Source organism: Aureobasidium pullulans (genome assembly GCF_000721785.1).
Source record: "Aureobasidium pullulans EXF-150 unplaced genomic scaffold scaffold_22, whole genome shotgun sequence".
NCBI lineage: Eukaryota > Fungi > Ascomycota > Dothideomycetes > Dothideales > Saccotheciaceae > Aureobasidium > Aureobasidium pullulans.
The window spans coordinates 304,008-324,832 of record NW_021941042.1 but is presented as its reverse complement, the minus strand read 5'-3'; the positions used below and the strand labels follow the sequence as shown (position 1 = coordinate 324,832).

Below are 20,825 nucleotides of genomic sequence, written 5' to 3'. Positions count from 1 at the left end.
TGTTCGTTAGTGTAGTTTTCGTAGTTCGTGTTTCGTGTGGTCGTCTGTATGGAAAGTCGTAATATTGGTTTGTCGTGTGTCGTTGCGAGTTCTTTTCTCGCATATATGCAGTCGTGTGTTTCGTTTCTCTTCATCTCATCTCCAACAGAAAAAACATTACAAACAGAAAAACACCATCATCGTATCATCATCATCATCATCGTCATCAAAAATCACAGCGACTGTTCTTCGCCAAAATCCTCCTGCTGTCGTTCTAGGACCATCATATCTCATCCATCAATTTCCTTCAATCATATTCGTATCCGAGTTTCTGGCAGCAACGGCTCTTCTGAACTCGCGAACCACGTCTTCGGGGATTTGTTCCCATAGCAGACTTCTGGTGTAGATTTCGGCTTGACTGACGCCTCTTTGCTCTCTCATCTTGCCTAGGGCTTCTGCTAAGTTGGGTCGCAGACTTTGTGCAGTGGGGAGAGGTGGGATTGGTGTGTGGGAGGGATAGGTGGTCAGTGCCGCATACTGTGCTGGCGTCATTGCGAAAGCTTGTTCTGCTTCTTGGAGGGAGGTGGGGGCGGTGAGATGGTGGTGGAGTGTTTGCATATTGTTGTGTTGTTGATTTGGCCAAGTAGTGGTTGTTGTGGGGGTGGAATACTGTTGTTGGTGGGAGGAGGCGAGGTCGGGAAGGAAGAGGGAAGCTTCTTTGGGATTGTCTTTGAGCAGATTGTTCAGGACTTCCGTACTTGCTGCTCTGACATCTTCGGGCATCTTCGGGATGATTGATGTTTGGGACGTCGAGGTGTTGGATGTTGAGGAGGAGCGAGAGGCCACGAAAGCTCCACACAAAAGCAACATGAACAAGATTCCTGAGGCTACTGGTTGTTCCGCCGTCTTTGTGGTGGTATCTTGTTGTTGATGTTCCAATTGTTTCGGCGGCTGAATTGTAGCGAAAGACTCCGCCGTATCGCCCAGGTAGTCGGTATCCTCGCTTCCATGCACATTGATAAACTTGTCCCAAGGATGATCTTCAATAGCCAGCCCATCCATCTCCAGATTGAAGTCGGTGAAGCCGGTACTACTCGGTCCTTTGCTCATGGCTGGCGCAATACTTTCACCCTCGAATTGTTCAAATTGCTCGCGGTACCAGCGAATCTGTCCTCTAAGATTCGCGGTCTCTTTGGTATGGTTGCAGATCAAATCTTCTTTCTCCATGTGTAGAGTCTGGATGTCTGCGTGAGCCTTTGCGTGTTCGGCGGCAAAGAATTGTTTCTGAGATTCGGCGGTGCTGAGCTGAAGGCGTAGTTGTTCGACCTGAGTGGCCAGGGACATCAGCTTGGTCTCGAGGTGTTTCTCCTTTTGCTCCAGATTTTCAGTGTGCTTCTTCTTGCGCTGACGAGAGGCGAGACTGTGATGAATAAATCAGCTTTTGAGTGTAAAAGACAGGATCGAAGGAACATGGGTTACTCACGCTGCTTCTCTGTTTCTCAAAAGTCGCTTCTGTGCTTTCAGTTGCTTCATTTCGTCTTCGTCAACGCATCCTTCAATCAAGTCATCAATGTTCTCGAGGGTGATCTCCGAGGGAATAGGTATCTTGGCATTCTTCTTTCGAATGCCATCGCGATGTTCCCGTCGGAGAATGGGTTGATGACGGGGTTTGATTGGCTTGACGTCTGCTGACTTGAGAGGCTTATTGGGTCCGGTCATGTCCATCCAGTCGGGATGTGAAGGAGGTGACAGTGACGCTTGTGGACTCGACACATGATGTGCTTGGGGGAAGGCATGACCGTGTATCGGCGTAAAGGCTGATCGCTCAGACGGAAGGCTTCCAGGAAAGGGCGAGTTTTCGTACTTGGCTCCTGGATAGCTTTCAAAGCCTGTAGTGTCTACAGATCCGGCCGGCGACATCATCCACTCTTGAGATGCATGCGGATAGACTTGTGTGTGATCATGTTGAACGTAACCACTGTTGTCGCCTTGTCGAAATGCATGTGACTGATCAAAAGCAGAACCAGGATAAATTTGCTTATGATCCCAAGAAGTCGAAGCATCGTTCAACGCACCAGAATTTGTCGCGACAGAGTCTTTCCGGAAGTTGTGGCTGGTAGAGTTGTTACGCATCATGGCGACATTGTTGATCGATTGATCTGCGTCGGGTTTATTGTCTCGATAGTATTCCGTGGGTTGATTTGATTGTTGAGGCGTGTCGTAATTCAGGTGATTGGCATTCATATCATAACCAAAAGGGTGAGGATGTGAAGGGTGGAAAGCCATAGCGGGGCGTTGTTGTTAATATCCACGCCGCAGATGCGAACCCTGTTCGGCGAAGAGGCGGTGTGGAGTAGTGAGGCTGGGGATATGATGATGATGTTGAGAGACAACAACCTCGGAAGATAATCAAAGGTGTGCGGGAGCGAAGGTATAGAGATGTTTTGAAGTGCGTGATGTATTTATCGTGTGAATCGTAAAGGGAAATGAGCGTGCTTTCATAAGAATACTTTCATGTGGTGGTGGAGTGAATGACCGAGTCAAAAGGGTAGAGAGGTTATCAGCATATGAAGACCAAGGTTGAATAAGTAGCTATGCACAAGACAACCATAAGGCTGTCATGGCCCGATCGATTGTGTGCTCTGCTTGTTTCGTCTTCGCTGCTGCCCCACGTAACCAGGAAAAAACCACAAGATTTGATGAGAGCGCATGCGAATTACGAAGAGCGCAGTGCAGCACTTCCCCCAAGGGTTGGGAGCTCAAAAGGATGTGGATGAATAGTGTCGTGCAGAATCAAGGGCGCGCCGATACGGGAGCATGCCGGTTCGTGCGATTGCAACAATAATAATGATACTACCTTCCTTTGGCCGAGCCGCGCGGGCACCCCATCAGGATAGTTTCCTTTTCCACCCAAGACCGTGACACGGCACGCGGGATGCGATATACCTGTGACTGCTTGAAGATGGACCCTCGCACACGCGTTCAGGCCGCCGCCGGCAAGTGTCATCCACAGGCATAGACAAGCCCTATCCTCACAAGATCACGAAAGGTATTCGAGTAATGCGGGCATGCGTAGTGCGCCTCGTGAGTCGGGCATGTTTGCATGAGAAGAGGCGGTGCGGGCTGGCTATCGATTGGCCAGAGCGAATCCGCAGCAGGTCAAAGCGACCAGCCACCCCATGTCTCGTCCAAGAAGCCAGAAACAAGCCCCTCTCAACCGAAGTCACGAGTTTTGTCAAGATGCGATTCGTCCGGTCTTACAAGTACAGTACATGTTTCCCTTGGGAGGATTTTGGCGACCGCCACAGGATTCTGGCAGGGATGGCGACATGTGTCTGGGCGTGTTGAGACAGAAGCCAAATTGATGAAGGACGTTCGGCTTCTCTCGCATGAGCCATGAGGGTTCGAGTTTGCGCGGTGCAGGCAGCAGCAACACACCTGCATGCCTGCCATGAGTCGGAAGATCGGCGTTCCCCAGAAGAGCCCATCATGCAAGTCTATTGCTTGAAGGACGTCCAAGCAAAGAAAAAATCACCCACCTGACCCTGAACACGGCGGCTGCTGTCACTCCCAGCTATCCAGTTTAGCAACAATCGGTTTAGCCGCGCGCAGTAAGCGAGCGTGTTGGGCAGTAAGGAGCATAGGGAGCAAAAGGGACCCAGTTCCTCACATTCAACCGCGCCGGATGCAAGGACGAAAAACCCGCTCCGAATCAGAAAAGGCCTTCTTCCCGCTCGGTGTTTCTCAGGCGTGTATCGACATTGAGCCACATCGATCTGTGCGCAACTCTTCGGGTGCGTACAGCTGTTTTGGCGTTTTTTTGCTTTGCGACAAAAGGAGAAGAAGTAAAGAAGGCATGTCGTTTCGTCACACACACGGTCGTTGCAGCGAAACAGCATAAAAAACCGTTTCTGATTTTCTGATTTGCCGAAGAGGGCCGCTCCCTTCCCGCTGCCGCCCGTAACCTTGACCTTGATACAAGTCAGCAACGACACTTCAACCCCTTGTCCCTGTTGTTGTGCTGACAGCCATCTTCCAAGCCTGACAATATATTCCGCCATTTCTTCTCGCTTCCGTTTTTTTGATCCTTTGACTGAATTTGCCTTTGCTGCCCGAAGAAGGAACACACACACACACACTCAGATGACTTGAAGTTGTTTCCAAGACAAGATTCCCCGAACCTCCCGCATGACCGTTAATAACCAATCGCAATGGCCATTTGCATGTTGTGTTTTGGGTAGCAATAACATCATTGGTCCGGCGGGATGGAATACCTTTTTGCTTTGCCTCGGGGTGATTTTTCTATTTGGTCGCGAAAGAGTACTGTTCTTTGTTTGGTGAAACGACATGGCTCCATCGAATAATCTGGTAAGCTAGCAAGTATTGTATCAAAATGTCATTGGTCGGTGCTTGAAAAATGTTTTCTCCCAAAAGGGCGTATATGTGGAAAAAAACACCCTTCTTTGGTGCATTTGTTTGTTGTTGTTGCCTTTCTGACTTCGTTCATGCGGCACGAAGACCATGTCAGGCAAGTATGGTTGGGCTCCGAATTTCTCAGCTGGTCATGAATGTAGGAATATCGTTGGGTAGAGGCTCAGATGATCAGGCACATGAGCAAGGTAGCACATCTGCCATCACGTTACCAGCACCCATCAAATCCTGTACAACCGAGCTGTCAAAGGGTTGACAAACAAGCGAGAAGATGCTCAAAGCATGGTGATACACGATATCGCCTCTCTCCGCGACGACTTTGCTGCTTGTCTGGTACTTGCTGCCATACTCCAACTTGACCTTACGCATCTCCAACGTGCGTAGATCTGCAAAACATCTCGGAGGAAGCAGTGCGTAACACTGATAGAGCGGTCGAGTTCAACACCGGAAGACCATCCGACAAGGGACAGGAGCACCTCGGTGTTGCATCCAAGAAAGAGCAGATAGGCCACGGGGGCGACAACCGTCGGGCAGCGGCATGCCAGGCATCACGGCAAAGAGCATGGGGTTGACAGTTGACAGCTTGGTGATACAGAGATGGAAAGGATATGGTACGGCAACACATATGTGACCCAAACGGGGGCACGAAACATGGGAATCGGCATGTCGAGCATTACAGAAGGGGGAAAATGCTGAAACTGGATCAGTGGATGGTGAGCCTTAGGGGAACATCTTGCCGGTGCTGTCTAACACTGATACTTCTCGTCTTGACCCGATCGCCAATTCTGGGGCGGCGATTTTTTTGAGGTTGACCAACAGTGAGGCACGAATGGAGTAGCAGGAATCGTGAAGGGGTGGTTTGGTTTTTTCATATATTGCCCAGCGATTTACTGAGCAACCCATCTATGTAGCAAATCTTGACGGCGTGATAATTATATCTCCTTCGTAACAGTCCAGTAACGCCGTTTAGTATCCGCTAATGCTCCTGCTCCATGAGAATTCAGAAATGTGTAAAGGTAAGAATCAAGCACCCATGTGCAGAGCGTAGAAGTCGGGATGCGCGGTTTGGATCATGGTAGCAACACGTTCGACCTCCTCACACAGGGCCTGGACATTAGCATCCCACATGCGCAATTCGCGAGTGCCGAGGTTAGCAGCACCGCCCTTTGCACCATCGGCGCCGCTGTCATTGCTGAAATGGATCAAGCCGTCGATTTGATCAATGTAGCCTGAAAGACGTCCTTGCTCTATCATCTGCGCGGCATAGGCTTCTGCACGATCGGAGTCGACGCCCAACATGGGGCCCAGGTTGTCGATGTGAATGTTGGAGTAGAGTCGCGAGACACCAAGCAAGTTGTGTTCCAGGACGGCCTTGTCGAGCACGGTGCTGCCGTCGGCCGTCTTTGCCATTTGATGTGGTTGTAGCTTCTCGGCAAATGCCTTGACCTCTTCTGGTGATAGAACACGATCGAGGAAGATTTTCTCAAGGATGGCGAATTCATTGACTTGTGGTGTGCGATCGTCTTTGTAGAGGCGGGCGAGTTGACGTGCGCGCTTGGGACCGGCGGGCGCGAGAACGACACAGATGATTGCGGCGGACAGGGCCTGGAGGCGTTCTTCTTCGTCGATGACGGGCTCGAGAGAGAGGTTCAAGTAGCTGTTTGAGGCGTCGAGGAAATTGCGCTGGGAATCTGAGATGCGTGCTTGGGAGAGTTGGAACTGCAGTTTCGTGGTTTGGTCTTGGACGTTGTAAATAACGTTCTTGACACGGTTGAGGTAGGAGAGGGCGTTTGTCGGGTCATCTTCTTCGAGGTAGCAGCGAGTGATGCGGGTCCAGATTTTGGCCTTGTCGTCGTCAGAGACGTGGCGTTGCGAGCTGTCCAGAGTGATTTGCTGTAGGACCTTTGCGGAGGAAGTGAAGTCTTCGTTCTGTTCATAGCTGTCGGCTAGCATGAGCTTTATCTGGCTGTCTTGGTCTTCGTAGGAGACGACTTTGGGAGCGAGAGCGTCGATGGCGTTGGTGCCGACTTGGATCTTGATATCGGCATCGGGCAGAGAGGCGAGCTTGCCGACAAATGATGCGAGAAGAGGGCGTGATGTGACGATGCCGACAGAGTCGCCCAGGATGGACTGCACATAGGCGATCAAGTTGGCGGGAAGGTCATCGGAAGCAGAGGAAGAAGCAAGTATCTTGTCGAGCAGCTCATTGTAACCTTGAGCCTTCTTGCTCGCCTGGGCGTCTTCAAGCGCGAGCAGAGCGTCTGTCACCTGTTCCGAAACCATGGCTGTGTTGATGCGATGAAGTGAGTGACGGCGGGAGTGTGAAATTGGAGGGCGCGACCAAGGATAATCCACATGGGCGAAGAAACGACTTGTCGCGAGGAAGGAGCTCGGTGTTGATTGACACTCACTACTGTAGAGTACTCCGTGGATTGTCGGAGGTAAATGGCCGACGTCACTTGTAAAATCCGGGGAGACGCAAGAGCCCGTGCGCCAACAATCGAGCGGAATGAGTGACGGCGCAATGCGACAAGAGCAGCGTCCCTCTCCCTCTCCCTCTCTCCTGCCTGTCGCGCATCGTCACATCATGTCGTCCAACGGAATCAAGACAGAGGATGGCGCCTTCATCAAGCCCGAGCACGAGGCCGACGAATACGAAGACACTGGCGAATGCCACATGCCAGCGAACCCGGAGGAACAAAGAGCATGGCTTTGCAGACTGCCCAAGTGGCTGTGGACGGCCTGGGAGGACATGGCCGACGACGAAGAGATTGAGCTGGGCAAGATCCGCGTCTATCACCAGGGCAACAAAGACGGCACATCCAGAGTCCGCATGAAACTGCACGACCACCCCAAGCACCACGACGTGCCCAAACTCTACGACTTGACCACCACCCGCGCCGGCTACAGCAACACCGTCGTCTTCTCCGAGCGTGATCAGCCCGGCTTCAAGGCCTGGAACCCTAACCGCGTGAGGAAGGATGGACAGAGGAACAACCAGTACAAGGTCAACAAGAACAAGCCTTATACTTCTTCCATTCCGAGTACGTCTATTCTGAAGCCTCCCCTCTCCATGTGATACTGACACCCACAGAACAAACCGCCCTCGCAGGCTATGTCACCAATGAAATGGCCGTCACCGCTGTCGAGAACGACGAATACCGCCGCCTCACCGACAAACGCTTCATGGAAATGTTCCACCCCAAGCGCACAACTCGCTTCGAATCCGGTCCCGAAGCAAACGTGCACTCCAACACCCAAGCCAACCAAGCCTTCAGCAGCTTCATCAAAGCCACCCAAGCAAAGAAGCCAGTCAAGAAACAACAAGAGAAGGCCGTCCGCGTCAGCCAGGAAGAACTGTTCGATCTCCTCACAGACTGCTTCAAGCAATATCGCTACTGGTCGCTCAAGGCTCTCAAGCAGCGCTTGCATCAGCCTGAGGCTTTCATCAAGTCGACTGTCGAAAAGATTGCCACTCTGATGCGTAGTGGCAGGTTCGCCATGAACTACAAGCTCAACCCCGAGTACGAGAGAACTCTCAACATCGACTCCAACAACGTCAAGGAAGAGGTTGCCGCCGAGGAAGATGACGACGATGATGACGACGAGGATGAAGACGGTTACGAAGATGTCAAGATGGAGGACTCTTGATCTGCTGTTCTCTCGCTTGCATCTCTTGTCACTCCCTTTCATTTCCCCTCCCCCTCTCATGACACCCTCTCATTTCTTGCATCTCTGGCGTTCTTGGTCTCAATTGGAAACTGCATGCACTCGGCGTCAAGGTCTAGACGAGCTCACTCGTACCTCCTCGTACCAAAATGGCTCAAAAACAGGTCACGAAGGCTTTCTTTCTTTTTCTCTATTTTCAAATACCCACAATACAACATTTTCTTTTCTCAATCTAATCCAATCACGCTCGTCTCCGTCTCCGTCTCCGTCTCGTAGAGCAATGTTTCAGATCAGCTGCCCAAGATATTCCGGATCTGGACCCGCCAGAGTGTATCAATACATCTCCTTCAAAGTGTGTATGTCAGATCTGGAATGACACCGGGTATTGGGTAAAGGATAAAGATTTTTCATCTGCAGACGCGCAGCCCTATGCCATTATGCAGCCTTCCGCCTTGTTTTTCCTCCGGGACTCGCATATAACATGCAACCATCAACATGGCAGCATCACACGCTCTTCTACATGTCTCGGTAATGCACTTCTTACATACGCCAACTGCTACCTGCCACCTGCGATGCGCATGTTGAATATCGGCTCGGACCTGCGGGTGGGATCTAGATACGCATCTTGCATCATGCCGGCTGTTTTCGTATGTCAGATTGGGCGGCAGTTGAGTTTCTGAGGCTTGCTGGGACTGATCGTTGCCGTCTTTGTGGTGAGCGTTTGGATTACAGACGAGCGACCGGTGAGCAAGTCTTCGCATCATTGCCTACTCGTACTGCAATGTGGGATTGCACGAACTGCGACGAGGTTCGCCCAGTAGAGAAGATGCAACCTTCGTGGTTTGATGTGCCTCTTCTGTGCTTCCGATGTTCAATTCGATCGCATCAGGTGAACCTGGAAATATTCAACTTCTGGCTTAGCGACAGCCTCATGTTCGGGCCACCAGGATTGCTGAAACCATTGCTGAAATCGTTGCCTCAGCTTTGCTAACCAGGTTCAAGGTTCGTACTACTCTGTCGTAGATCTTCATATGACCAAATCATCTAGAAAATTATCCTCCGGATCAAAGGTTATCTCCAGTGCTTTCACTCTGCTCACATGGTATGATGGCTGTCTTGTCTGAGAAGGGCTATGGATCGATGAATTGGCAGCACGACTGTCCACTTCTACGCGGTGCCTCATGACAATGCCATCACGATGATCCCAACTCTTCATTACATATCTTCGTGTCTTCAAAAAAGCTTGTCGGGGAGGTCTACAAAAACCCATTGATGATGCATCACTCGGGGAAGCAATTACCCCATTCGGAAAAAACGTTCAAGATGCCTTACTAACGCCTCCCGACCATAACTCTCGCACCTTTTCCCACTTCCCTGCTTTTACAATCGAAACCTTACTAACACCACTTTTTATCTTACTATACGGAGCCGCGTCTCAATCTATTCACGATAACGATCGATTTTCCAACACCAAGAAAAATGCCTCCACGCAAATATAAACCCAAGCCACCGATCTCCGCATTGGATGAGGCGGCTGCACAGCACCGTAGAGCTCAATCTTGTAAAGCACAACGAGCATATCGACAGAGGAAAGAAGATACGATAGCCACGTTGTCGAAACAGATGCAAGGTTTAGAAGCGACGATAGAAAGATTGAGCACTTGTTTCTTGGGATTGAACGATAAGATCCTGCGACATTTGGGGAAGGTGGAGGATGCGGTGCTAGCGGAAGAAATCAGAGATTCGATGAAAGAGTTTAAAGGAATCATCGAAAAGGGAGATGTTGAAGAGGTCGAAGAGGATGCATCGCGGGTAATGAATGGGCAACTTGTCCATCGTCCTCCATCGACGATTTCGAAATCTGGAAACAATAATATCAACGATAATGGCATACCGACACCCCCGGATACTGGACTTGCAACAGTTACTCAATTGCCATACAACACCATGCCATCTTCTCAACTTCAACTCCAAACTACCTCTCCACCACAAGGTCAAACCGGCAGTACCATATTCTCCGGCCCAGCTTTCTACGGCCTGACCCCCCAAACCCTCCCCTTACACCCTTCCACACCATCTTCATCGGCGGAATCCCTCGCTCATAGAATCTACACCACTACCATCGCCAAAGCCTTTGCTCTCCTCCAGACTCACTCCGACGATGATCCAATCTTCCGGCGTGTGTTTGCAATCTATTTTACTGCGTTTCCCGAGGCACAGGTTAGAGGGGAGGTGGCGAGGATGATGATGAGTAGGGACGATTGGAATCCTTATTACAGACCAAGAGGCACGGAGCAAGGGTGGTGGTCCGCTCTACAGGTTGCGACCTTCATCTGCAGTAGAAATTGGGTATTTGACAAAGAAGGAGATAAAGTGTGTTTGGGAAGGGAAGGAAGAGGAGGTGTTGAAGTTGCGGTTGAGGAGTTTTTGGATGGTGAGTTTTGAAGACGAGTGGTGTTTCTTTTGGTGTGAAATATGGATGAGCTGACTTTGAAGTAGAAGTTCTTGTTGATGCGAGGTGTGCTTGGGATACACCAGAGTATAGGAAAGATACTGTGGTGAAGGTTGTGTTGGGTATGATGGGTTGATTAAACATCTCACTCAGCATAACGCTTCCTATTACCCACTACGATCGACGATGTTGCCAGATGTCTCTCATTGGCACCCTTGACCGCCGCACCGCACACAAGCTTCCTGCACAGGAGGTTTTTGAAGCTGAGTATCCCACTCCACAAGAAAATCTCGAAGATCCGCTTCCCACATTTCTTGGATCGTGGTCTCTTGTATCTTGTCCATCCTGGCCCGTTTACTAGCGATTTGGGATTCAAGCTCATTCAGAGCTTTTCGCGTCATGGATGAGACGGCCATGTTGAAGAGATACCCATAACCAGCTAATGCGATATCGACTTCGCTAGCATTGCGCTTTCTCTTTTTCGTCGTCGTGTTGCCATCATTATGATCTTTGATGGACGCAAATCCCCGTTGGTGCAATTGTTCAGCAAGACTCGTTTCCTCTTGGGATATGTCGAGCTCGCCGTTAAGTATCATATTGGCGAAGCGGAATTGATCGGTCCATTGCGTGAGTTCTTTTTGTATGGTCTTGAGGAGATGCTGCTTTCTTGTCTGATAGGCTTGGAATCTGAGGAGGTAGAATTCTTCAAGCATATCGAGTTCTGTATGACATTGTTGGGTTTGGCCATCTGCATCTAGGGCGATGAGATTTTCTGTCGTCATGATGTGGTGCAGACCGAGTTCTTCCTCGAGGCTTCTTTGTGTTGCGACATCCATCTGTTTGTCTTTGAGTGTGATTTCAAAATTTATGCCGTTGGGAGATGCAATTTGTGTGTAGCTCTTGATCGCGGAGGTGGCTTCGGAAATATGCCTCTTCAAGACCTTCTTGAAGTCCCGAGGCCATCGCTTAGGAGGCAATTCCGTGATCTTGAGGAGACCTTCTGCTGTTTTCTGAGCGTTTCCGCTAAGGATGAAGTGGTTCGCATCGAGCCTCTCCGAGCGACCAGTCCAGTTGCGATACCACGGTTCCATGGGCCGCATATCCGCCCTTGAATTGCCATTCATCCTTCGTCGCAGATTATCAACAATCTCTCTTCGATTATAAGGAGGTATAAAAGTATTCCAACCATCTCCATGGGTGTCGCATCCATTGACCAGGATCATGGGTATGACGGGCAAATACACCACCGGCTCCGCTTTTTTACCATTTCGCTCACGATGGATCAAACCCCCATCATCACAAGCATCCATAATAACACGCGTCAATGCAGAAAGTTTTGTATACACAAACCTACCCTCCGCAGCATCCTCCCCGCCATTTCTACGACTTCCAAAATTCCCCCCTGGCTCGAGGTAATTGATGTTATTTGCGCCGACAAAGTTTTGTGCTAGCTTGATGATGGTTTGTTGAGTTGCAGATGGGTCTGTATCTGGGACATCAAGAGAGCAGACTTTGTAGGCAAGTTCGATGACTTTGATCTCCCTGTTTGATTTTTGCTGGAGAAGAGTGTGGAGGACTTTGCGTTGAGTAGGGATGAGGCCGTCGATTATGGAGGGAATGGCTTGTGCAAGCTCGGGACCAGAAGCTGGATGTCTGATCTTTCTGATGTGAGACATGTATGATTGGTCTGAGACTGATACTGCTGTGAGGTATCTGGTAACTTATCAATCGATTGTGAAAATGGAAGTGCAGTGGCTGGAACAGGGTCACATCGGCACGGTAAAATCTCGGGGTGATCATTGCTGCCTGGAACAGCCCCGTCGGTCTTGCTCCTCCTCCGCGACATCTACATCCACTACCTCGCGAAGCTTTGCAGAGCCCACCAAGATGGCAACCACATCGCGCTACGGCATGCTCGCTATCGCAAAGCCAGCCAAGCTCTCAATCCGATTCAACCCAAAACATCCGGACGCATTGAATCGCAGGTCGGTGTGGATGCTTAGCGACTGTATTATTCAAAGTGGGCGACGGAAATGCTGGTCAAAGTACTTGCCGTAGTTGCCCTCGAAATTCTCATGTCCTTTGACCAAGAAAAGTCGTCTTTCGACCCTCTCGAATACACATCTCTCCTAAACAATCTAATTCAATTGGCTGGACCAACCGTTTCCCTTTGCTTTCTTGATCAATGCTCGGCGACCCAGAGTGTCGAACTTGCAGGTCGCCCCAGGCGTCGCGTTATGGACCTCTAAGTCGTTCGAAGCGACACATGTGGCGGAGCCTCTAGACAGCGAACGCATACTAAGCATCGGCATCAAGCCCTCCGACAACAAATTCTATCAATCGCATCGTTCTAGAGATCTGGCTCCCACACTACTTTTTCCCAGCAACACCAATGTGTCTAGCTCAGCGCATTCGACTGGAAAACTTCTACGGTCGAGGATCAGCACATCTTGAACAACGGGCCGGCCTCTACTTGTGCCTGGAGGATGGATGGAGTGACGCGGTTACGTTCATCGATGGCAAAGGTAGGGACAAACTATCCACATATCGTGATGCCTGGTGCCCCTGGATGCGTACACGACCGCCCGCTACTCTGCGAGAAGTACTTGGCTTCTGGAGAATGCTAGTCACTGACGGCATCTGGAGTGTGGATGCTCAAGGCGTCGTTGGAGGTAGGGAGTACTTGATGATGTCGAAGACTGAGAGACCATCGCGGTCGAAGGCAGGGAGGTCTAGGTCGAGGGCGAGGTCGGATTTCGAGCGGGTTGGGGTGCTGCGTCTGCATTCTGATCACAATAAGCACCCTCTCAATGCAACGCCGTTTAACGAGGTCCTTGCTTGTGACTAACTGCAGCCTATGTCAGGTATAATATAGGCATAACGGTTTCCAGCTTGATGAAAGTAGGCCTATCATATCCTTAGCTACGCTGTAATGTGCTGAGTTAAAATGATCTATCAGGCTTCCACTTGTCAACCCTGCTCGCTCGCCATAAGCACCCCAAACGTCCTTTGCTGCAATCTTCGAACTTGGATATTCGTTGACATCAATGGCATTCCTTCGAAGATAGTCACAGTGTTTGTCCACGCCATAGTATTGGCATGTCGAAATCGGAGTGGCTGCCCTTGTCAATCTCGGGTTCTGTTCAGGAGCTGTTTTGTGCAGGTTCGAATGCGGGTGCTGTACCCGAGCGTCCTGATCGCACCAGACCAAGACAGAAGGTGAGATCTCGCTCGCCATCTTTCTCGTGAAGGCGAGTCCCGTGTGCAAGTCAGATGCTATCACAAAGTGAGAGTTCAGATCGCTTAGTTTGATGCCTCGGTGTCCGGCTTAAATAGGCAAAGACCTCTTCCGTTGTATCTCCACACTCGGCCCAGACTCGCGGAGCAATTAGACAAGCATACGGCATGAACTTGGCGCAGCTTACAAGACTATCTTGACACAGCAGAGATAACCAATCACTAGAGGCGATGCCCGACACGATGTCGAGATAAGAGGCTATCGATAATGCTTGCCAAGGCTTGCCAAGGTCCGCTGTGGCTGAATGATCTACCGCCGTTCTTCTAGCACTTTGAACTTGCCTTCGAATCCTCCAATCAATTTGTATCGTACCTGACAACGTGTTAAAGATGCATATCATCTTGCGTTCATCAGCCGCGATAATAGGAGTTCGCCGTCAGGGCAGGAGCTCCCAAGACGAAGGCCGTAGGTTGTATATCACAGAGACACACGCGAGCAACATGCTTCGTGACATCCAACTCTCCCTTTCATCTTTCCTTCATCATGAAAACTGGTAGTACCTATCTACAGTTCCTGGCTGCTGCTGCCCTAGCCGGACAAGTTGTCTCCGCCGAGACCATCGCCCAGATCAACGGCAATAAGTATCTTTCGCCATATAATGGAAAGAATGTGACGAACGTCAATGGTCTGGTCACTGCCAAAGGCCCAAGCGGTATCTGGATCAGGTCTACCGCTCCCGACAGCGACGAGAGAACATCTGAGTCCGTCTACGTTTTCGACCGCAACTTTGGCAAGAATTTGACTGTCGGAGATGTCATCCAATTGAACGGAACAGTTACCGAGTACAGATCGAGCAAGGCATACGTCTACCTGACCGAGATCATCAACCCAAAACTGGTCCAGAAGATCTCTTCTGGCAGTGCTGCCACACCTCGGGTCATTGGCAAGGACACTTTGAGCCCGCCCAACAAGGCTTTCTCTGCTCTAGACAACGGAGATGTGTTCGGTGTTCCTAACAATGTCAGCTTGATCTCTGTCTCCAACCCCACCTTGGTCCCCCGCAACTATGGTATGGACTTCTGGGAGAGTCTCAGTGGAGAGCTTGTTACTGTCAAGAGCGCTCATGCATTGACTAAGCCTAACAACTACGGCGACACCTGGGTTGTTGGCGACTGGAAGGTCACTGGTCTTAACAGCCGCGGTGGTTTGACAACCGTTGACAAAGGTAAGTCAGGAAATATGGAGAAATATTGGAAGTGGCTAACAACCAGCAGATGCAAACCCCGAGGCAATCATCATCGGATCACCGCTGGACGGGTCGAAGAACCCTGCTATCACCAGAGTCGGTGACACCCTCGGCGACATCACTGGTATTGTCAGCTACTCATTTGGTTACTACACCATCTTGCCTTTAACAGCACTGAACGTTGTCAAGGCCATTGAGCCTAGACTTCCCCCACCTACTACTCTTATCTCCAGCGGAGACTGCAGCGGTCTGACCGTCGGCTCTTACAATGTCGAGAACCTTTGGGCTGGCTCTGCTCACCTGGTTAATATTTCCGACCATATCGTCAACTACCTTCGCAGCCCCAACTTGATCTTTGTCCAGGAGATCCAGGACAACAATGGAGAAACCAACGACGCTGGTTAGTAGACTTGCCACAATACGCTGACCATTGGTTGCTAATATCTTCGTAGTCGTGACCGCAAACCTGACTCTTACCACTTTGACCTCTGCAATCAGTAGTATCGGCGGTCCTGAGTACGAGTTTGTCGAGATCGATCCTGTCGATGACAAAGACGGCGGTGCGCCGGGTGGTAACATTCGCCAAGCCTATCTTTACAACCCCGACATCCTTCAATTGCGCAAGCCAAACTTTGGCGCAAGCACGGAAGCCAACGAAGTCCTTCCTGGTCCTGAGCTCAAGTACAATCCTGGCCGTATCGATCCTCAGAACCCAGCTTGGACTGCTAGCCGCAAGCCACTCGTCGCTGAATTTGAGACACTTGATGGCAAGAACTCATTCTTCACCATCAACGTCCACTTTGGTAGTAAGGGTGGCTCTTCTTCAATTGAAGGCGATGCTCGGCCTCCTGTCAATGGAGGTGTTGAGGATCGTCAGGAGCAGATGGAGCTCACTGCCGTAAGTCTCGTATCATGATACGACAGGAAGAAAGAACTAATGAGAACCAGAACTTCGTCGCCGACATCCTTGCTGAAGACAAGAATGCTAACATCATCGCTGCTGGTGACTTCAACGAATTTGCTTTCGTCGAGCCTCTCGAGAATTTCTTGGCCATCTCGAACTTGCGTGATATGGATGAGGCCGCCAACATTCCTCAGCTCGAGCGATACACTTACCTGTTTGACATGAACAGTCAGGAGCTTGACCACATGTACATCAGCCAGGCTTTGAAGCCAAAGGCCCAGTACGAGCATGTCCACATCAACACTTGGGTCACCCTGGCTGAGCAGATCTCTGACCATGATCCTTCGGTTGCTAAGCTGAATGTTTGCAAGAAGTAGAGGTCATTCGAATGAATGAGGCGTCGAGAACCTATCTGAGGATCCTGTCAGAAGCATATGTTTAAGATAGAATCAAAAGCAAAAGTGCATTTTTCGGAAGTCCGGATCTTTCTCTAGTCCATACAATCTTCCTTCCTTTTTAGATTCTTCGTCAGCGGTGTTCCTTGCAATGTTTTGCGGAAGGAGTCGGTCAACATGCAGGAAGGTCTCTTGGCAATGCACTTGACCTTGTAGATCTCTCCTTGGCGAACTCCGTCAAGTCAAGCCCACGCGTCATCAATAACACCCGTTTTCTCCTGCTCTATTTACAACAATCAACACTGCTATCATGGATTCTTCTTCGGTCTCGGCTTACGGCCAAAACACTCGGTAAAGAAAGAGCAATGCCTGTTCTCGTTTCACCTCGACCGATCGAGCAAAGATCGAGCGAGCGATAAAGTCGGCGTCTTTATCGGTATAGGATGGATCAATACGACACTCCGCTGCATGGCTTGCTTCGCCAAGTAAACTCACATCTTCACCATGCAAATCAATTCCTCCACGTGCGGGAGCAGGGCATGAGCGTGGCCGGGATCTACAATCAATAGCCAAGACGACTGAGGTATAAGTATTGTGCCCTATCGCTGTGAGGATGATTGTGTTCAATCTTGTCTTGCTCGTGCCTGTCCTAGTCTGTTGTTGTTGCTTACTGTCCAATTCTTTGCTCTACCAACATGGCATCTACTATTGGTCTGGTCGCCGGTCTTGCGGCTTTGAATGTTGTGGCTGCTATGCCGTTCACTATTCCTTATCTGGATAAGAGTGGTCGTGTTGAGGTTCAAGGTCACCGTGGTGGTCTGAGTATGAGGACTGAAGAATCACTTTGGGTATGGAATGCGGTGTTCTCAGATAAGGATCATAGACTGACCAATGTTTCGTTACAGGCATTTGCTCATGCTTTGGTATGACGCTCAGCTGTGGACGAGTGTAGGTAAGCGACTAACAAGCAGACAGGAAGTCGGAGTTGATGTGCTCGAGATGGATACTGTCTTCACCAGTGATGGTGTTCCTGTCATTTGGCACGACGTGAGTGATTCACAAATTGTTCTCTGGGGTCTTTCTGACCATCATTTGAATAGCATTGGATCTACCCCACCAAGTGCACTGGAGAATACGTCAACCAATACATTGCAAACTTGACTCTGGCACAAGTCAAGACTCTGGATTGTTCGCTTCAGCTTGCAGCTCAGCCTCAACAAGAACGTGAGTTTCTTCGAGCCAATACATGGAATTGCCATACTTATGAGCCTGATATAGTACACCCTGGAACCACCATTGCAACTCTAGAAGAAGTTCTTGAGCTAGTAAAATGTTACGGCGACGAAGGTGTTACGATTAATCTCGAAACCAAACTCTCGCCCACGGCACCGAACGAAACCCTATCCGTGGACACCTACATCACGGACTTGATCCCTATCCTTCAGAAGCACGGTTTCGAGTCCCGTACATCGATTCAATCTTTCGACTGGCGCACTCTCGTCGGCATCCATGCCGCTTATCCCGAAGTCACTATCGTGGCTCTTCTAGACGAAACAACAGTTGTGCCCGATGAGACCAACATGACCTACCCCTGGCTCGAGAACAGCGTCTACCCATGGCTCGGGGGCGTTGACCTCGACACCTTCTCTGGCGACTGGGTAGCAGCTGCCCACTCAATTGGCGCATCTATCCTTTCTCCTAACCATGGCACTGGCAATGCCAGTGACGCTACAGTGAACACACCTGATTACGTCCCTTTTACGACAAAGGATGTTGTGGACAGAGCACATGGCTTGGGTATGCAGGTTATTCCTTGGACTGTGGATGCTGAGGTCACGATCAGCAAATTGCTTGGTGATGGCGTGGATGCCATTATTAGCAACTATCCTGAGAGAGTGATGTATGTCGGCAGACAAAGAGGATTGAGTGTCGGAAGGGCTAGAAACCCGAGTAAGCCGGAGTGTTTGGTCAATGCATCTGCATGAGGATGTTTTGAAGGTGTTATGATTGTTAAAAATGTTGTTTTCAGCCACTTCAAAGAACGTTTCTCTATCAGCAGCCATACATGTTATCGCGTCATCGCCGCCCGATTCCGCCGTCGCCACCACCACCTGACACGACTCTCAGCAGTGTTACTCCAGACATTAGACTGCATGGTAGGTCCAAGCCACGGGAAAAGTAAAGCATCAGGTCTGTGACCCTCATGCCAGCCATGCCTCCCTGAGAGCCTGAACCAAACATCAGCTCTATTGGTGGAAAAACCACTCCATAGAGTTGGAGCATCTCACCGACAGCATAGCAAGCGATGACATAAAGGAGATGATCAGGTAAGTGTGTCTCAGGATGCTCCCTGTTGTAATCTCTACCATCCATATCTATCTTCAGGTGAGTAGGGATCTGTGTGGTTTCTTTGGTACCACCGACCTGCCGTCCTCCCTTCGTCCCGTGTCTTGCCTTGACCAGAAGTTCTATCCAACTCGAGAAGGAAGCTGAATTCAAGCCTGACCGGTGACACACTCGTGCATCATGGCCACCAGTGCCCAATGGAGGGATTTCAAGTAGAGAAACATCCCTTGCAGATCATATTTGTAGAAGACGGGAACTCATGACCTGATGTCTATAAAAGGTCGAGGTCTGACTATATAATTCTCACGGAACTTCTTGCGCAGGACTATTTTTCTCTTCATGCGACGCACATACATATCAAATCACCAAGCACTGCCAGATATTCCCATACCTGTCAGCAGATCAGACTAACCCTCTCGAGGAAAGTACACATTCCTCAAAATATCGGCCCCATTCAAACAGGTATAAAAGCACCTTCTTTGCACAGATTGTAATGATTATCGTTCTGATCGAGGACAACAACACTGGTCACTGGTACGGCATAGTCGTAATCGCTCTGTCGCTCTACCCATTTATGTCGAAATATTCCTTTGCCAATAGTAATGATCGTCGAGACACTCGACGTCGCGCCTCGGGTCGACGATACCGAACTCTCCCTCTCCTTTCTCGCGCACCTCTCTACTTCTAATGGATAAAATAGGAAATCTAACTATGTTAGAACGGGTCCACGAGAGGAGTAAAGAAGGAGATACATCCGGGACCTCGTTCGCGACGTACGCGACGCCCCTAACTCTTTTAGCTAGGTGAATGAATATCTCTTAATCAAAGTCTACATCTATAGCAAAATGTATGAAGAATCTTCTTGCCCTTGTATCTTTCCTGATGAATCTGTCCACTTGTGAAAATTGAAGGTTTTATAGAAAGTAGCAGTCGTTCTATGCTATCCCTTGCATAGCATAACAATTTTTGACTCCTTGCATACTATGCTTGGTTTCCCTTGCTAAAATTACCCATCAAAAAATGTTTGCAGTAAGGCACAGTGATATGTAGAAACCGATAATTCTCCGTAGAGAGTACAGAGAGTGCTTTTCTACGTTTTATGACCTAAGTCATCTCTCTTTTTTAAGACTAGCTACTAGTAAATGCCTACAGTAATGCATAGTGATATTTAGAAATGGCAGTCATCGTTAGAGAGTGGTTTTTCCTTTTCCTATGTAACCTTGCATACTAAGATATTAATCTCTCTTTCTTAAAGTTAGCTACTAGAAAATATTTGCAGTAATGCATGATAGTATTCAGAAATGATAGTCATCCGCAGAGAGTACAAGTTTCTTTCTACAACACAAATCTTCTTTCTTAAGAGAGAGCTAATTTTGTAGGGAGGCATGGCCTTTATTAATATCTTATAATATTGTTCCTAAGATCTCTCCCGCCTTTCCAAGAACTAGCGCCTCTTTCTGCCAAAATTAGAGTCCTAGGGCGGTGTTACGAACTGCGTTCCTCTAGCTATTAGACATCTTTCCCCCTGTGGACCGATGAGGTAGGAGAATGGGCTAATATCTGGTAAATGCAATGCTAGATATGAGAATGGTCGGTTGATACGTTCGAGTGTATCAGAGAAGCGGGATTAGACCATACTATGGAGTTCGTCGGACTAAAGCCTTAGCTACACGTATCATCTAGAGTTTAGACACGATTAGCACAAGTAGCGCTCTAGACTGTCATTGGCTTTGAATCTGGTAGGGTTACATGGTGATATCTTGTCCCAGTACGTCTGCACCAGAGTTATTTGTAGTACGTTCAAAGGCCGGAGGAAATGGTACATCAGATGCCGCGCAGAAATTCGACTTCGAGAAACCCGGGCGCGGTTTCTACTTCGAGGCAGATGCAGTCGCGCTCGATATCGCGGCTGGAAGATCGCAGAATAACCTCGTGCCATGGGAGGAGACTCTACGTATCATGGAACCTAGCGTCGCTAAGAGTTGCGTGGAAGAACCCAAGCAAGACGTCATAAAATCCAGACCCATGACAAAGGCGGAGTGACGAGGTTGAGACGACGAGGTAGTTGCAGGATGATACGGATCAGCAAAGTCGCGGTCGAGAGCTGGCTTGGGAAGAGAGATTCACACTATTGCGCTTTAGTCTCGCGATAGCTTTGTGGAGGT

At 49.5% G+C, this 20,825-nt stretch overlaps 10 protein-coding genes across 10 annotated transcripts; 7 read left to right on the top strand and 3 right to left on the bottom strand.

Annotated features, from left to right (window-relative positions):
• Positions 1-318: 318 nt before the first annotated feature.
• On the bottom strand, positions 319-2,265 carry M438DRAFT_243732 (uncharacterized protein; the record flags this gene model as incomplete). The annotated part of the gene is made up of 2 exons (XM_029899571.1): positions 319-1,399; positions 1,463-2,265. Coding segments are annotated over 2 exons (1,884 nt in total), but the record flags the coding sequence as incomplete, so codon positions are not given.
• Positions 2,266-2,953: 688 nt separating this feature from the next.
• M438DRAFT_104168 (uncharacterized protein) lies at positions 2,954-3,428 on the top strand. The gene has a single exon (XM_029898661.1). It carries the CDS (start codon positions 3,083-3,085, stop codon positions 3,377-3,379), a length of 297 nt encoding a protein of 98 aa, XP_029757089.1. The 5' UTR covers positions 2,954-3,082; the 3' UTR covers positions 3,380-3,428.
• Positions 3,429-4,218: 790 nt separating this feature from the next.
• Positions 4,219-4,719, top strand: M438DRAFT_104170 (uncharacterized protein). The gene has a single exon (XM_029898662.1). It carries the CDS (start codon positions 4,397-4,399, stop codon positions 4,664-4,666), a length of 270 nt encoding a protein of 89 aa, XP_029757088.1. The 5' UTR covers positions 4,219-4,396; the 3' UTR covers positions 4,667-4,719.
• Positions 4,720-5,433: 714 nt separating this feature from the next.
• On the bottom strand, positions 5,434-6,693 carry M438DRAFT_358504 (COP9 signalosome-like protein complex subunit 4; the record flags this gene model as incomplete). The annotated part of the gene is made up of 1 exon (XM_029907262.1): positions 5,434-6,693. One exon carries the CDS (start codon positions 6,691-6,693, stop codon positions 5,434-5,436), a length of 1,260 nt encoding a protein of 419 aa, XP_029757087.1.
• Positions 6,694-6,997: 304 nt separating this feature from the next.
• On the top strand, positions 6,998-8,061 carry M438DRAFT_280779 (uncharacterized protein; the record flags this gene model as incomplete). The annotated part of the gene is made up of 2 exons (XM_029901188.1): positions 6,998-7,454; positions 7,505-8,061. 2 exons carry the CDS (start codon positions 6,998-7,000, stop codon positions 8,059-8,061), a joined length of 1,014 nt encoding a protein of 337 aa, XP_029757086.1.
• A 1,140-nt stretch (positions 8,062-9,201) lies between these two features.
• M438DRAFT_104120 (uncharacterized protein) lies at positions 9,202-10,701 on the top strand. The gene is made up of 2 exons (XM_029898660.1): positions 9,202-10,513; positions 10,579-10,701. Exons 1-2 carry the CDS (start codon positions 9,559-9,561, stop codon positions 10,665-10,667), a joined length of 1,044 nt encoding a protein of 347 aa, XP_029757085.1. The 5' UTR covers positions 9,202-9,558; the 3' UTR covers positions 10,668-10,701.
• Positions 10,702-10,734: 33 nt separating this feature from the next.
• Positions 10,735-12,228, bottom strand: M438DRAFT_280867 (type II DNA topoisomerase; the record flags this gene model as incomplete). The annotated part of the gene is made up of 1 exon (XM_029901194.1): positions 10,735-12,228. A coding segment is annotated over one exon (1,494 nt), but the record flags the coding sequence as incomplete, so codon positions are not given.
• A 451-nt stretch (positions 12,229-12,679) lies between these two features.
• M438DRAFT_385294 (uncharacterized protein) lies at positions 12,680-13,580 on the top strand. Its single transcript, XM_029908968.1, has one exon. It carries the CDS (start codon positions 12,924-12,926, stop codon positions 13,377-13,379), a length of 456 nt encoding a protein of 151 aa, XP_029757083.1. The 5' UTR covers positions 12,680-12,923; the 3' UTR covers positions 13,380-13,580.
• Positions 13,581-14,155: 575 nt separating this feature from the next.
• On the top strand, positions 14,156-16,396 carry M438DRAFT_399617 (DNase I-like protein). Its single transcript, XM_029909427.1, has 4 exons — positions 14,156-14,994; positions 15,044-15,415; positions 15,468-15,913; positions 15,964-16,396. Exons 1-4 carry the CDS (start codon positions 14,313-14,315, stop codon positions 16,294-16,296), a joined length of 1,833 nt encoding a protein of 610 aa, XP_029757082.1. The 5' UTR covers positions 14,156-14,312; the 3' UTR covers positions 16,297-16,396.
• A 231-nt stretch (positions 16,397-16,627) lies between these two features.
• M438DRAFT_368347 (glycerophosphoryl diester phosphodiesterase) lies at positions 16,628-18,372 on the top strand. The gene is made up of 5 exons (XM_029908038.1): positions 16,628-17,162; positions 17,220-17,237; positions 17,290-17,361; positions 17,415-17,538; positions 17,593-18,372. Exons 1-5 carry the CDS (start codon positions 17,010-17,012, stop codon positions 18,297-18,299), a joined length of 1,074 nt encoding a protein of 357 aa, XP_029757081.1. The 5' UTR covers positions 16,628-17,009; the 3' UTR covers positions 18,300-18,372.
• Positions 18,373-20,825: the final 2,453 nt, after the last annotated feature.